Source organism: Ostrinia furnacalis, unplaced genomic scaffold, assembly GCF_004193835.3.
Source record: "Ostrinia furnacalis isolate ACB-3 unplaced genomic scaffold, ASM419383v2 OfSCF5323, whole genome shotgun sequence".
NCBI lineage: Eukaryota > Metazoa > Arthropoda > Insecta > Lepidoptera > Crambidae > Ostrinia > Ostrinia furnacalis.
This window is the reverse complement of record NW_021135562.1, coordinates 1-15460: the sequence shown is the minus strand read 5'-3', so window position 1 is coordinate 15460 and position 15460 is coordinate 1. Positions and strand designations below refer to the sequence as shown.

Sequence of the window (15460 nt, the reverse complement as noted above, 5' to 3'; positions counted from 1 at the left end):
AGGCTTTAGTACCTGCACGATGGTCTCGAGCGCGTGTAGCAAGGTGAGCGCAACTTCTGCGGCGAGCGCGGCGGCGTGCGCGGGCGGCGGCGCGGCGGGCGACAGCGGCTGCGAGCGCGCGCCGCCGCGGAACCATTCTTTACGCCAGCGCTCGCGCTTGCAGCCGCTTGCTGACGAGTTGCCTGCTGGCCAGTCGTGGGATTAACAGTCAGAGTAAATACAAATGAGTAGGTCATCTTCATAGAAACGCCCGAGCGCGGTTTGTAAGTGAGCGCGCCAATACGTATGCGGCGCGCACGCACACACTGACAAAGTTGAGCGTTGATTAGCGGTGAGTTGCCCCGAATTTTGTCAGTGTGTGCGTGCGCTCACATACAAACCGCGCTCGGTGCGTTTCTATGAAGATGACCTACTCATTTGTATTTACTCTGATACAGTAGTACGCGTTCAGGTCAAACGCGATGGAGGACTGTTGTGGACGCCCTCTGCCCCATCTAGGGGACATAGGACCATAAGTCAAGTAAGTCAAGTAGTTCGAGATCGAATCAGAAATGAGGAAATTCGTAAACGAACTAAAGTCGCTAACATAGCCCGACGGATTAGCAAGCTGTAGTAGCAATGGTCAAGGCACATAGTACGCAGAATTGACGGCCGATGGGGCAGCAAGGTTCTGGAATGGAGGCCGCGTACCGGAAAACGCAGCGTGGGACGTCCACCCACAAGGTGGGCCGACGACATCATAAAGGTAGCAGGAAGGCGCTGGGCGCAGACCGCTACCAACCAGGCAACATGGAAAGCATTGGGGGAGGCCTATGTTCAGCAGTGGACATCCTATGGCTGAGATGATGATGATGACAGAAAGTCACAGCGGGGTCCACAGTGGACGATCCACCACGCTCCAAATTCAATCGTACGAGGCACTAAAGGTAGCCTTTCGAAGCGAGCGTCTATAGCGTCAGTGGCGCCGCAACTGTGACGCCGCGACAAATAGATGTTCTATGCAAATGTATGAAATTCTAGGGAACGTCATTCGAACGCAGCGACACTGACGCGGCGTTAGTGACGCGGCGTTGAATGCACTAAAGACCAAAGCTAAAGACGCTGCGTCTGTGACGCTTAGTTCGAATGGTTACCCTTAGGCGCACGTTCCAGTGTAGGTCGGTGTGCAGTGAGTCATTCGGTATGTAAAATACTATAGTCTGGTCTGCGAGCACGTAGAATTTTGTCCAATGACCCCAAGCTACCCATCCTTATCGCTGGCGTGTAATTATATTGCTGTCACGACTGTGCGACGGGCGCCCGCAGTGAGTGTGCGAGCGCCCGTCCGTTGGATAAAATTCTACGTGCTCACAGACCGGGCTTTACATACTTTTTATGAGCTGTCAAAAAGTCACCAATACGTGAATTCAGCGGAACAAGTATTTGATGAAAAATATTAGCGTGATTTGACAAACCTTTGCGTCGCATAATAAAGTCGGAGCGGGCCGACCCTTGACCCAGGATGACGTCTTCAAGCTTGGCTTTGATGTCGGTCGTCTTGCGGATGTTCTGTTGCGCGCACTTCATTATCTCTTTGCAACCCTGTGGCAGAAAAATATACATAAGATAGATCCACAGTACTCAAGTACCAGGCAGCCGCAGTCACTTTTGGTAACATTTTCCAAAAAGTTATGTTATAATATGTCCTTTCCCTCAAAGTATAAAGTCAGGACCAAACACATGAGACATTTCAGTTGCGGGATGTCTCACTGTGACAATGTGTCGTGGGTGCCCCTGGAAGTACAAAGTGTTAGGTCTCACAAAACACACCAGCAACCAGCTGTCTTGCTGCTTTGGGTCACTTCCCTTGTCCCACACGAGACATAGCCGCGGCTGTCTCCTTGTCACACGCACCTTGTACTCCTGGCACTTGAAGCACAGGTCGATGAGCGTCAGCAGGCGGTGCAGCGAGGCTGGTGGTAGCTCGCTGGCGCAAGCACTGAGTAATGCGCGGTCGCTCCACTTGTCTCACACGACACAGCCGCGGCTGTCTCCTTGTCACACGCACCTTGTACTCCTGGCACTTGAAGCACAGGTCGATGAGCGTCAGCAGGCGGTGCAGCGAGGCTGGTGGTAGCTCGCTGGCGCAAGCACTGAGTAATGCGCGGTCGCTCCACTTGTCTCACACGACACAGCCGCGGCTGTCTCCTTGTCACACGCACCTTGTACTCCTGGCACTTGAAGCACAGGTCGATGAGCGTCAGCAGGCGGTGCAGCGAGGCTGGTGGTAGCTCGCTGGCGCAAGCACTGAGTAATGCGCGGTCGCTCCACTTGTCTCACACGACACAGCCGCGGCTGTCTCCTTGTCACACGCACCTTGTACTCCTGGCACTTGAAGCACAGGTCGATGAGCGTCAGCAGGCGGTGCAGCGAGGCTGGTGGTAGCTCGCTGGCGCAAGCACTGAGTAATGCGCGGTCGCTCCACTTGTCTCACACGACACAGCCGCGGCTGTCTCCTTGTCACACGCACCTTGTACTCCTGGCACTTGAAGCACAGGTCGATGAGCGTCAGCAGGCGGTGCAGCGAGGCTGGTGGTAGCTCGCTGGCGCAAGCACTGAGTAATGCGCGGTCGCTCCACTTGTCTCACACGACACAGCCGCGGCTGTCTCCTTGTCACACGCACCTTGTACTCCTGGCACTTGAAGCACAGGTCGATGAGCGTCAGCAGGCGGTGCAGCGAGGCTGGTGGTAGCTCGCTGGCGCAAGCACTGAGTAATGCGCGGTCGCTCCACTTGTCTCACACGACACAGCCGCGGCTGTCTCCTTGTCACACGCACCTTGTACTCCTGGCACTTGAAGCACAGGTCGATGAGCGTCAGCAGGCGGTGCAGCGAGGCTGGTGGTAGCTCGCTGGCGCAAGCACTGAGTAATGCGCGGTCGCTCCACTTGTCTCACACGACACAGCCGCGGCTGTCTCCTTGTCACACGCACCTTGTACTCCTGGCACTTGAAGCACAGGTCGATGAGCGTCAGCAGGCGGTGCAGCGAGGCTGGTGGTAGCTCGCTGGCGCAAGCACTGAGTAATGCGCGGTCGCTCCACTTGTCTCACACGACACAGCCGCGGCTGTCTCCTTGTCACACGCACCTTGTACTCCTGGCACTTGAAGCACAGGTCGATGAGCGTCAGCAGGCGGTGCAGCGAGGCTGGTGGTAGCTCGCTGGCGCAAGCACTGAGTAATGCGCGGTCGCTCCACTTGTCTCACACGACACAGCCGCGGCTGTCTCCTTGTCACACGCACCTTGTACTCCTGGCACTTGAAGCACAGGTCGATGAGCGTCAGCAGGCGGTGCAGCGAGGCTGGTGGTAGCTCGCTGGCGCAAGCACTGAGTAATGCGCGGTCGCTCCACTTGTCTCACACGACACAGCCGCGGCTGTCTCCTTGTCACACGCACCTTGTACTCCTGGCACTTGAAGCACAGGTCGATGAGCGTCAGCAGGCGGTGCAGCGAGGCTGGTGGTAGCTCGCTGGCGCAAGCGCTGAGCGCGGCGCGGTCGCTCCACTTCAGGACCCACACCAGACACATAAGTAAGTTGCGGGATGTTTCACTGTTGAACGGGGGTTTCGCTGTCTGCAGAATAGAAAACAAGGTAACAAGGAGATCAAGATATTGCAATAAAATCAAAAGAGTTTGAATGAGTCTAAATGTTTGGTGGAAGGTGAACTGACCTGTTTAAAGTCCCCATCGGGCGACGTCGTATTGTAGAAGTTGCCAAACTGACCGATGTCACTGTCCAGTTGGAGTATTTCTGCAAAAAAGTTTACTATGTCAAAAGAACTGTCGCAATGAGGGCTATCGTTTTTATACTTAACAGTTGGCACCCCTGGCGATTGACAGGACCTTACTCTACAGTGGCGCCATCTTGATGAGTGCAAATGCGATAGTCCTCCTACCACTTTTAGCGCTCACCAGTTGGTGCCACTGTCTTCGCTACTAGCAAGTGACAGGACCTTACTCTACAGTGGCGCAGTGGCGCTAACTGGTGACCTGGTGAGCGCTAAAACGATAGCTCTCATTTCGATATAGCATTTCGATGAAGCCTGTAAGGCATGGTTTTTATTAGCAAGGCGGATAGGAAAGGAGAGGAGATTGAGACGAGATGTGTTTTGAATAACCAATCAGATTTCGTTATTTCCATATCTCTCCGCTCAACAGCGAGCGAGAGCGCGAGATATTTAGGGCGGTATCGTTTTTCTATAGATTGAGCTACGAGCGAGCCAGCAATATGGTGGAGCGTGGCGGCAGTTTGTCGGTGTGGAGATGTGTCAAGGCCCCACGGGGCGTTTCAGGGGGACTAAAGCAGGGCAGCTAAGAGACGCCCGCATTCGCGTATCTCGTTCCCCACTTGTCTCGCGGCAGGCCTGTGGGGGGTCGCTGGGGCCCACCTTTACCCCACGAGCGGCAGGTACAGGGCTGCCACGCGCGCCTTGAGTTCGGGCGGCAGGCCGGGGGTCGCTGGGGCCCACCTTTGTTGTTGTCCAGGCCGCGGGGCAGCTGCGGCAGCGCGTCCAGGGCCACCTGCACGAGCGGCAGGTACAGGGCTGCCACGCGCGCCTTGAGTTCGGGCGCACGCAGACGTGGGTCGGCGTCGTGCGCCGCCAGCAGAGACACTACTGCGCCTACTGCGCTGCCTTGCAGCATCGGGCTCCTGCAACACGACGTAAGAATGAGCTGATGCTTGCAAGAGCACAATCCTCTCTAATGTCTAAACAACAAGTTTCAATGGTTTTGTCGCTGGACTATAGTCCAGACTCATCGTAATCCGAGTCGGATGCACGGGCGCGGCGTGCGCTGCATTTACAAATTTTCAGTACTGAACCGCGTACAAAGGGTAAAGAAGTCTCGCAGTGTAAAGTTGAAGGCCTCTAACGAATTCATGGTCCCTTGCCGAGCGAGAAACGAGAGAAACAACGGTGACTGCTTACACTGCCCGGCAATGTGTAAGCAGTCACCGTTGTTATTGCTGGACAAAGGTTTCTCCAACGAACGGTCCTGCGCTGCCCGTGCTTCCCGAGAGTACTGCGGCGCCTGGTGGGACACACTGCGGCGCCTGGTGGGACACGCGGCGCCTGGTGGGACACACTGCGGCGCCTGGTGGGACACGCGGCGCCTGGTGGGACACACTGCGGCGCCTGGTGGGACACACTGCGGCGCCTGGTGGGACACTCACTGCGGCGCCTGGTGGGACACTCACTGCGGCGCCTGGTGGGACACACTGCGGCGCCTGGTGGGACACGCGGCGCCTGGTGGGACACTCACTGCAGCTCCAGCGCGGCGGCCAGCTCGGCCAGCAGCAGGCCGGCGAGGTAGTGCCGCGAGCGGAACTCGTGCGTGAGCTGGGCAGGCGAGTGCGAGGAGGCGGCGCCTGGTGGGACACGCGGCGCCTGGTGGGACACTCACTGCAGCTCCAGCGCGGCGGCCAGCTCGGCCAGCAGCAGGCCGGCGAGGTAGTGCCGCGAGCGGAACTCGTGCGTGAGCTGGGCAGGCGAGTGCGAGGAGGCGGCGCCTGGTGGGACACGCGGCGCCTGGTGGGACACTCACTGCAGCTCCAGCGCGGCGGCCAGCTCGGCCAGCAGCAGGCCGGCGAGGTAGTGCCGCGAGCGGAACTCGTGCGTGAGCTGGGCAGGCGAGTGCGAGGAGTGCGAGCCGGAGTGCTGGGAGGGCGCGGGCGAGGCGGCGCCGCCGGCGGACGGCGGCAGGTTCAAAGACACGTAGTGCTCGTGCGAGCAGATGATGCGGAGGAACGCGAGCTGTCGACAAAGTATGTTCATGAGATTCTGTCTTGCTGAGCTGACTGAGCAGTGGCATAGAGCAGACCGTAATCCGCTACAGCCAGCTGTACCAGACCCGCGAAGAGAAAATCTCTATAAAAACAACCGGAGGAGGGACTTGGGGGTCCCCTCGAAGCCGGAGTGGCTCGCTACTGAGTGAGCCATAGCCTGAGATGTGGACGAATGTCCAAATTAAGATAATATCTCGCAGCTCCGTTTCATTTGGCTTCGGTGGACACCGTCGTATTTTACTGGGTAGGCCCCACCCTTCGGCCTTCGGCAGGTCCTGGCGAGATCCACATAGCCCACTGGTAGTCCCCATCAGTGGGTATGCAAATAATTTCCGGACGTGACAAAAAGGCTGTCGCTATACAGGGTGGAAACGATAAGTGATCTTACTTGATTATTTCTAAACTATAAAAGATATCAAGAAACTAGTTACTGATCCTGAAAGAGCTTCATGAGCTCTATCAAACGGTATCAATAAATAGGTTACAAAATAAACTGGATCTATCCAAATATTCAATGTTTCACTGACCTTATAATGCACCAGTGGTACGGCATCGGGCAGCGAGGCGATCTTGGCACTCATTTGCTTGTAGTAGGAGCGGATGAGCAGGAACACGTAGCCGCGGTCCATGATGCTGAGCAGGTCGAATAAGAAGAAGGCCAGGCTGTTGTTTAAGCTCTGGGTGAGCCGGCTGTTCTTGCCGTATCTGAAAAAGGAGATGGTAATCGATTCTTCCGAAACTAGTAACTCTATGACTAAGTATTCGTAGTTGGAACAGAAGTCGGTAATCATTTCTCTCGCAAAAATTTTAGTTACTCTATGGTCTTCAAGTATTACGGCGACAACAACCAAAGGTCAAGACATTTGACTGCTGATTCGGAGGACGCTAATTCGATCCCCAATCCCCATCGATCATTGAATGTTGTGGTGAACTCAGTGGCCTAGCTGGAGATGAGTAGTTTGTGCATTACGCATTTCCTTCCGAGTTTTTAGATTCAGTTAAGGTTCGGCCAAACCAACGCGATCACATCACCAGCCGGCGTGCAGCGATGGCGATCAATACGTTTAAGTCTGGTCGCCATCGCTGCACGCCGGCTGATAGCGTGTGATCGCGTTGGTTTGGCTGAACTCCTAAAAAGAAATGCCGCCGAGATCTTTCTTAAAAATGAAAAATTACATCTTAAACTATACAGAACAACAGTGATTCTCGTCGTTTCAGCCGAATGAAGTCCACTGCTGGACAAAGGCTTCTAAACAAGGTTATATTGCTTCAAGAAAGAGGAAGCATGACTTGAGTATCAACACACTATCAGAGGCTTAAGGATTAGCAAGCTGAAGTGGCAGTGGGCAGGGCACATAGTACGCAGAACTGACGGCCGATGGGGCAGCAAGGTTCTGGAATGGAGGCCGCGTACCGAAAAACGCAGCGTGGGACGTCCACCCACAAGGTGGATCGACGACCTGATAAAGGTAGCAGGAAGGCGCTGGATGCAGGCCGCTACCAACCGTGCGATGTGGAAGTCATTGGGGGAGGCCTATGTTCAGCAGTGGACGTCCTGTGGCTGAAATGATGATGACACTATCAGAATACGAACCCCGAGATGATCTCCGAAGTGACGTTATTGACGAGGGTGGTTACATCGTCTGTGAACTGCTCCGGGAAGCGAGCCTTGCGTGGCGCCTCGTGCGCGCCACTCCAGTACAAATACTCCACCATTGATTTGATCATCAGCTCGAAAAATGCCCTGAATTGACAAAATGACACAGTTAATAGGCCCAGTAATATACAAGTTGGTAAAATAAGCATTTCAGGATGATTGAGGGAGATCCGAATTCATTTGGTAATTAGAAAGTTCAATATCGACCTGCAATCGTGTATTTTTTTTCGATGTTGTCTTCATACATAAAGTTGTTGTATTTGAGTATGAAAAGCACCTACTGTTTGGGATTTTGTAAAATCTGTATACACAGATGTGGCTCGTAGGTATGTACTTTCTTAAGAAACTGTAAGGCCGGGTTGCACCATCTTACTTAACTTTGACAAACGTCAAAAATCTGTCAAACTCCATACAAAAAGCACCGGTTATCGTCATAGTTACCGTTAAAGTTACGTTAGGTTAGGTGGTGCAACTCAGCTTTAGACTGCAATGTAAAGAAACGCTATAGTGTCATAACAATTTGAACTTTCATACATTGCAATAAGGTACATACCAAGAGTTCTGCATGGCGAGTTCTCTGGTGGCTCCGCTCGCCACAACCCACTGAAGAGCCAGCTCCTCGTGCAAGATCTTGCAGGAGCCGTCCGTCATTACTGATAACAAAAAGCGTAATCTTTTACATGTTGAATTCTTTTTTAATCCGGCCCGAAGGACCAATGAGTAAAACACCAAAGTTCAGTTGACGAAAAAGACCAATGAATTTTACTAGCAATTAGATATTTTTTTTTAATTATAAATAGTTTGAGATGCGGCTCTTAACGCTAAAAATTAAATAACTAGCAATTAGCTATTCTTTCATAGTACAGACAAGAGCAAGTACACCAAGCTATACACTATGGCGTCTTCATATTATTATACGAGTAGTTGTAATAAGTACTATTTCCTTCATGTACGAGTAGTTGTAATAAAAACTATTGTCCCATAAACAAAATAACTGGATGTTAAACTTCAGTTTCACACCTTCTTTGAATACCTCATCTAATAATATGACTTACCGGTGGGTGGCAGGGGTAGCCCGATGTCCCGGTCCGTAAGAGACGGGCGCGGGATAGTCGCCTGATATTGAATGTACGTAGTAATAAGTCCGCTACGGCCGTGCGCGTCACACGTAGCGCCCTCGTTCATATTCTGTTAAAAAAACCATTACGTCATTATAACAGGATTTATTTTATGCAAGTAGGGGTAGCGGTAATCGCCTGATCAAGGTTCGGTTTCGAACGCTGGCACAAGTTGACGAGCGGTTGCGAAAGTGGTAGCAGGTCAGTATGCTTTGCATGTAAGCGAGTGTAGGTCAAGTTCTCTATTTGCCTCTAGTAAATTAGAGTGGGTCGTCCTCCTGCATTGAAGACTCAAACGACTTGATATTGATGACTGAGATGTCTTTACGAGTCTTCATTGATTCCAAAGTAAAGGTTGTTCATGCGTTGAACCTTAGTAAAGTTGTAATCAAAAGTAAAAGTTTTTTGAAAATTGAAAAGTCCTATAAGATTTTAAACCACGTTAAGCAGAGAGTACATAATGTAACTCATTAATAAAAGTCGCGTTAAGACCCGTGTCTTACTATTTTAATTGTAAAGTCCTATTCACACACCGTGACCTCGCTGAACAGCTGCGCGACGCACGTGAACACCTGCTACGCCGCCGTCAGCAGCCGCAGCAGCCGGTCCAGCTACCGGTAGGCACGCTGCTATAGTCTGGTCCGTGAGCACGTAGAATTTTGTCCAATGACCCCAAGCTACCCATCCTTATTGCTCGCGCGTAATTATGTTGCTCGCGCTCGCACACTCACTGCGGGCGCCCGTCGCACAGTCGCGACAGCAATATAATTACGCGCGAGCGATAAGGATGGGTAGCTAGGGGTCATTGGACAAAATTCTACGTGCTCACGGACCGGGCTTTAGACGCTTACACGCACCGTGACCTCGCTGAACAGCTGCGCGACGCACGTGAACACCTGCTGTGCGATGTTGAGCGGCGCGCCCGCCAGCGCCGGCGCCGCTGCCAGCAGCCGCAGCAGCCGGTCCAGCGCTACCGGCAGATATGCTGCCAATGCCTCCACGCTTGCTGTGGGCAGCTCAGCTATGCTGTGTGGAGCAAACAATAGGTATATTGAGACGTTTGAGCGCCGCAATAATGCGCTGCACGTGACATGCTATACAACACTCGCTGCACCACCATAAAGCGACAATATTTTGACGCATATGGTAGGCCGTACAGTGCAGCGCAGCTCTCCTCAAATGTCTATATCACGCACGAAGATATGTATCCCTTATTTTAATGAACAAAATATTTTTTTATTCATTGAAATTTATATAATTTTATGGTAGAAAATAATGAGGTATTTGGCACTACCAATATGTTGGCATACTTTTCGAAAACTTTCAAAACGTAAAAAATTTCGCATACATTTTGTAAATCGATTCAAGCCGTCATTGCATGCCGTAAATGCTGTCATAGGTAATCAAAAACTGAATGAATTACATAGTTTATGGTTTACCTGGCCCGCAGTTCAGCCTCCATGTTAGCAAGACCGATTCTTGGCGGGATATTGCCCTCTTGCACTGCCTCGCACGCCATTGCAAACCGTTCGATGTACCCGTCCTATTTAAAAAGTACATAAATAAGAGCAAAAAGTAAAAATAGTAACTTCTTCAATTCAAAGAATTCCGTATATTTTTTCATGATTCCAGTAAAAATAAATAGTTGATCAAAAATCAAGCTGATAAGCAAGGTTAACAATGAACAGGAGCCAAACAACAAGTTTTTTTTAATGCTGTATTTACCTTTAAAGGCATATTATCTTATAATGTAACGATGCATGTGAAATGATATGTTGTTGGTAAATCTTTAACAATATAAATAAATATTTTCTTAATCATTCTTTAATGCTGTTATTAAACTAAACATTTTGTGTTCCATTTAAACAAGAGTGCTCATTATCTTACTAGCGGATGAACCGTCGTGTGGGCATCCAACGCAATGCTAAATATCGGCTTATGGTTGTCAATCCACCGCGTCCCGGGCAGCAGTACATCGGGGAATATGTAAGAATAGTTGGGCGGCGGCTCCTCCTGCATCACTGGTAAGTTGAACTCGCCGCACGTCAGCTTGCCGTTGCGACATAGGGGGAGCCACTGCGGGGAGAGTTTGTAAGTAAGTGAATTATAATAATATGTTACAGAAAGTTTTCTTTGTAAAGGTTTTAAAAAAAATATCTACTTAATGTCGTCAACAATATGGTGTAATTTAGCTTGTCTCAGAGTCGAACACCGTTTCGTCGTACATAAATCAGTGATCGGTTCTGTACCGATGCGATAGGGCTGACTGTGTAAGAAGCTATTGTGTCACCATCTATAGATCGTGTCATTCACGAAGACGCGCCCCACCAATGTTTGGTAGAGGAAAACGCGGGGTGCGGGGAGTTTGATCCGAGTAATCCAAGCGTCATTATTGTAAGGTGCGTGTGGTGTACTCATAGAGAATTTAGCGTGTCAAAAATTAAAATCAAAAATATTTATTCAGTTTAGACCACAAGTGGCACTTATGAACGTAAATAGAAAATAATAAAAAAAAGAAAAGGTAGCCCTTATGGGGCACTTTACATGTCTACCGTACCGTGTACCGATAACACTCAAACATTAGCGGAAGAATGGTGGGGCGCGTCTTCGTGGATGACACGATCTATAGCGCACCACACGCGTATTTTTTCTTCTTTCCATAGAGAAAGTAATTTTTTGGTCTAGTATAACTATTTACTACTTACTTAAAAATTTAGTAAACCAATATAGGCTTATTGGAACAAAGACATGTTGCGAACTTTTTGGCTACTTTGGGTGTCACGAACTATTTGACGCTGATTGTACTTGATACTTGTTGTTTTGTGCTGTGTAAAAGCAGTATCTCACCGAGTATCCCACGACGGTTTCTACGTTCTTCTCTTGTCCGGGCGCGACGGGCTTGCGCTGGCACGCCACGTGTAGAAACGTGAACAGCAGGTGGTGCTGGTCTCCTAAGTCTGCCGGGAGCTTTAGTTTTATCTCGTCGTAGAGGGATGGCGACCTGGGGGGAACCATTTAAAGGTTAAAGTCTTTTGTTCCGTACTCAAGCCCTTTTCAGGGCGCTTATACATGTCCTAAATAGTTTGCCCTACCACCACTTCCACACAACATATGGGTTGGTGCTGAGAAGAAGTGGCGGAACCTTTGACATGATCATCATAAGCTCATTTATCCAGTACAGGAGCAACCTCTCTTACCAGCGACAAATGAAGGATTTGGCCACTTTCCACGCTGGCCAGGTAATGCCGGATATAGGGACCCTTCTCTCGTTACCACCGCGACAACTGTGTAGCCAGAATCTACAGCTTGACTGCCAATAAAAACCCAACCAGTAAATATCAAGTTTGTCCCCATTTATTAGATTTCGAGTGTCGTTGTCTTGCCAGCGCCCGTGCAGTGTCTTGGCAGCTCATGCGTGCCTGTATTTAGTTTAAAGGGAGTTGGTGTTCTCGCCAGCGTCTGTCACCTTCGTCGAACCTCGAAAGACGATAGTGTCGAGGAAGCCATACCACAGAATAATAATAAGTACTACGTACAGAAGTTTTACTTCGCGAAGGTATTTAAAAAAATGTATGCTCAATGTCATTAACAATATGGTGTAATTTAGCCTGTCTCAAGAGTCAAGCACCATTCTGTTGACAAACGACAGTGATCGGCACTGCGCCGAAGCTATAGGGCTGACTTCGGTAAAATGATGTGATGTGAGGTGCCAAACTGCGGAAAATGGCGGAGGAAATACATGATTTAGCATGAATTATCATGAATAATATTAACTACTTATTTACCTCTCAGTGTCTTGAGCAGCTTAAAAAAGTACATTCTGTGTTTTTATTATTATTTACGCAGTTAAATACTGCAAAGTAACAGTATTTAGTACACCATTTTCTTTATTTTCTTCCATCATACACAAGAATACGCGTGCGTGAGTCAATGTTCGCTCGTATGTGAGGCCTTGTCGAATAGTATCCTGTAGGTGGGTCATCGTGCGTGTTTTGTTTTCGATGTAAACTCGCGGAGATGAACAGGCCTGGCCATACATATATTTGTGGTAGTTTCCGTAAAAAATACATACAAAAGAGTTAAGATATACATAATCGGGACCTGGATTTCCAGTGAAACAACTTACTTGTTGTGATACAGCACGGTGGTATAGGCCTCTGTAGAGAACTCGGGGCACGAGCTTCGTCCGAAGATGGCCGGCAGCGCTGCCGATTGTTGCTCACCCGCCATTAGCTGCACTCGCACCTATGTAGTTGAAAAGAAAGTTTTAGTGGGATTATTTAGGGTCGTAATATGACATGTTTTAATACTTTGATTAGACGATAAAAAATATGTTTTAATAATAATACGTTTATTTCAGACCATTATGATCCATACAGAGTTGTGTTAGTAACAATATTATACTTAAAATCTAGGTTATTAGTAACATGAATCAGTCAAAAAACCGGTTTCTGGATCCATGCATGTGAATATTAATCCAGTGCTTAAAGATGGGACGCAATGGCCTATCTTTGATAACCGACAGGATGCTGTTGGCGCTCTCCCGAATCTTCGCAAGCATCGAGGCTGTTCGTTTACGGATAATAGCGTAGAAGTCATCCACACGCGCTTCCGAGAACATAGTTGAAGCACTGCAGAACCTTGGTAGCCCCATCAGCATCCTGAAGGTATTATTGTTTATTGAAGGCATTTAACGCTGCAGCGAACTATAGTTTTAATTCCTTCCAAATTGGAGCTAGATTTTTTTTAAGACAGCTTCTCTATCCTTTATTACTCTATGGATAAGATTAAATAATTAATTTACAAAATGCCTACTTACAGTGATATTCCTCGCAGAGCCAGTTCTTGAAGTGTAGGCAGCCAGGCTGATGTCTCGCACGGATAGGAACAGCAGCGCTCGGTACTGGTAGTGAGGCACGAGCGTCGGCGTCAGCGGGAACGGTAGGATTCCCTACACCGCCTAACTATTGACTGAGTAACCTACAAGGGGACCACTTACAGTGATATTCCTCGCAGATCCAGTCCTAGAAGTGTATGCAGCCAGGCTGATGTCTCGCACGGACAAGAATAATAGCGCTCGGTACTGGTAGTGAGGCACGAGCGTCGGAGTCAGCGGGAACGGTAAGATTTCCCTACACCGCCTGACTATAAGTAGTAACCTACAAGTGTCCCACTCACAGTGATATTCCTCGCAGACCCAGTCCTAGACGTGTAGGCAGCCAGGCTGATGTCTCGCACGGATAGGAACAGCAGTGCTCGTTACTGGTAGTGAGCCACGAGCGTCGGCGTCAGCGGGAACGGTAAGATTTCCCTACACCGCTTGATTATTGACTGAGTAACCTATAAATGACCCACTTACAGTGATATTCCTCGCAGACCCAGTCCTTGAGGTGTAGGCAGCCAGGCTGATGTCTCGCACGGATAGGAACAGCAGCGCTCGGTACTGGTAGTGAGGCACGAGCGTCGGCGTCAGCGGGAATGGTAGGATTTCTTTACACCGCCTGACTATTGACCGAGTAACCTACAAGGGGACCACTTACAGTGATATTCCTCGCAGACCCAGTTCTTGAAGTGTAGGCAGCCAGACTGATGTCTCGCACGGATAGGAACAGCAGCGCTCGGTACTGGTAGTGAGGCACGAGCGTCGGCGTCAGCGGGAACGGTAAGATTTCCCTACACCGCCTGACTATTGACTGAGTAACCTATAAATGACCCACTCACAATGATATTCCTCGCAGAACCAGTCCTAGAGGTGTAGGCAGCCAGGCTGATGTCTCGCACTGATAGGAATAATTGCGCTCGGTACTGGTAGTGAGGCACGAGCGTCGGAGTCAGCGGGAACGGTAAGATTTCCCTACACCGCTTGACTATTGCCTGAGTAACCTACAAGGGGACCACTTACAGTGATATTCCTCGCAGAGCCAGTCCTTGAGGTGTAGGCAGCAAGGCTGATGTCTCGCACGGATAGGAACAGCAGCGCTCGGTACTGGTAGTGAGGCACGAGCGTTGGCGTCAGCGGGAATGGTAGGATTTCTTTGCACGGCCTGACGTTTTCATCTGTTGAGTAATTATCAAGACATAGGATGAATGGGTTTCCATTTATCTCGATCGATGGACCAAGTTAACAGGGATAAGTGGAATAACTCATGTAAGCAGCTGCTGCTGGTATTTCATAAAAAAACATAAGTTAACTTTTAAAATCTAAACAACTACTCTACCCTACCCTATCACTGCTTAGGGATAATAGGGGGCCAGTGCTGAAAAGCAGCAGTGAAAGAAATTTACTTTATTTGTAGTTACTTTTAATGTACAACCTTATCATTTTTGAGGTTAATAATAACATTGCTAATGTTAATTAAGCTTGCTCATCTACTAGGCTGCGTTGATGACTACAACCAATGCTACAACTACAGAATATAGGTCGAAGTATGAATAGTCACTAACCTCCATAAGGGCTAAGCTTGGCCAGCTCCGGCGTCAGACCATTCTTGATTTCGTCAGGGCACGGGCACACTTCAATCTTGAGCGTGCCAGGGATGCACTTGAGCTTCTTGGGCGCTGAGCTCGGCCGCTTTATTTCGGCCAAAAACTTGTAGAGATCTTCATCGCGCAGCTTGTCAGTTTCCTGTGAACATTGGTAAATGTACAGGGTGTTTGGAAGGTTAAACAAACTCGTAGGGTGTACAACTGTACATGTAGGGTCATTTTGAGAATAAAATTCATTTGATTCTCAATTTAAACTCACGTGGCCGTATGTATCTGTAGGGGAGACTGGGGCTGGTCCTAACAAATGAGCCTCCTCAATGAGAGTCCTCAAATTTAATGAGCTTTACGTAAAGTACAACAAAATGTATACAATAATT

The 15460-nt window shown here is 49.4% G+C and overlaps 1 protein-coding gene across 1 annotated transcript; it reads right to left on the bottom strand.

The window, feature by feature from the left end:
* Positions 1-12: 12 nt before the first annotated feature.
* On the bottom strand, positions 13-15222 carry LOC114360943 (dedicator of cytokinesis protein 7-like; the record flags this gene model as incomplete). The annotated part of the gene is made up of 17 exons (XM_028315830.1): positions 13-182; positions 1455-1581; positions 3434-3610; positions 3709-3788; positions 4507-4688; positions 5582-5790; positions 6350-6527; positions 7417-7566; positions 8033-8132; positions 8535-8667; positions 9455-9623; positions 10037-10140; positions 10485-10673; positions 11445-11598; positions 12724-12842; positions 14500-14654; positions 15042-15222. Coding segments are annotated over 17 exons (2577 nt in total), but the record flags the coding sequence as incomplete, so codon positions are not given.
* Positions 15223-15460: the final 238 nt, after the last annotated feature.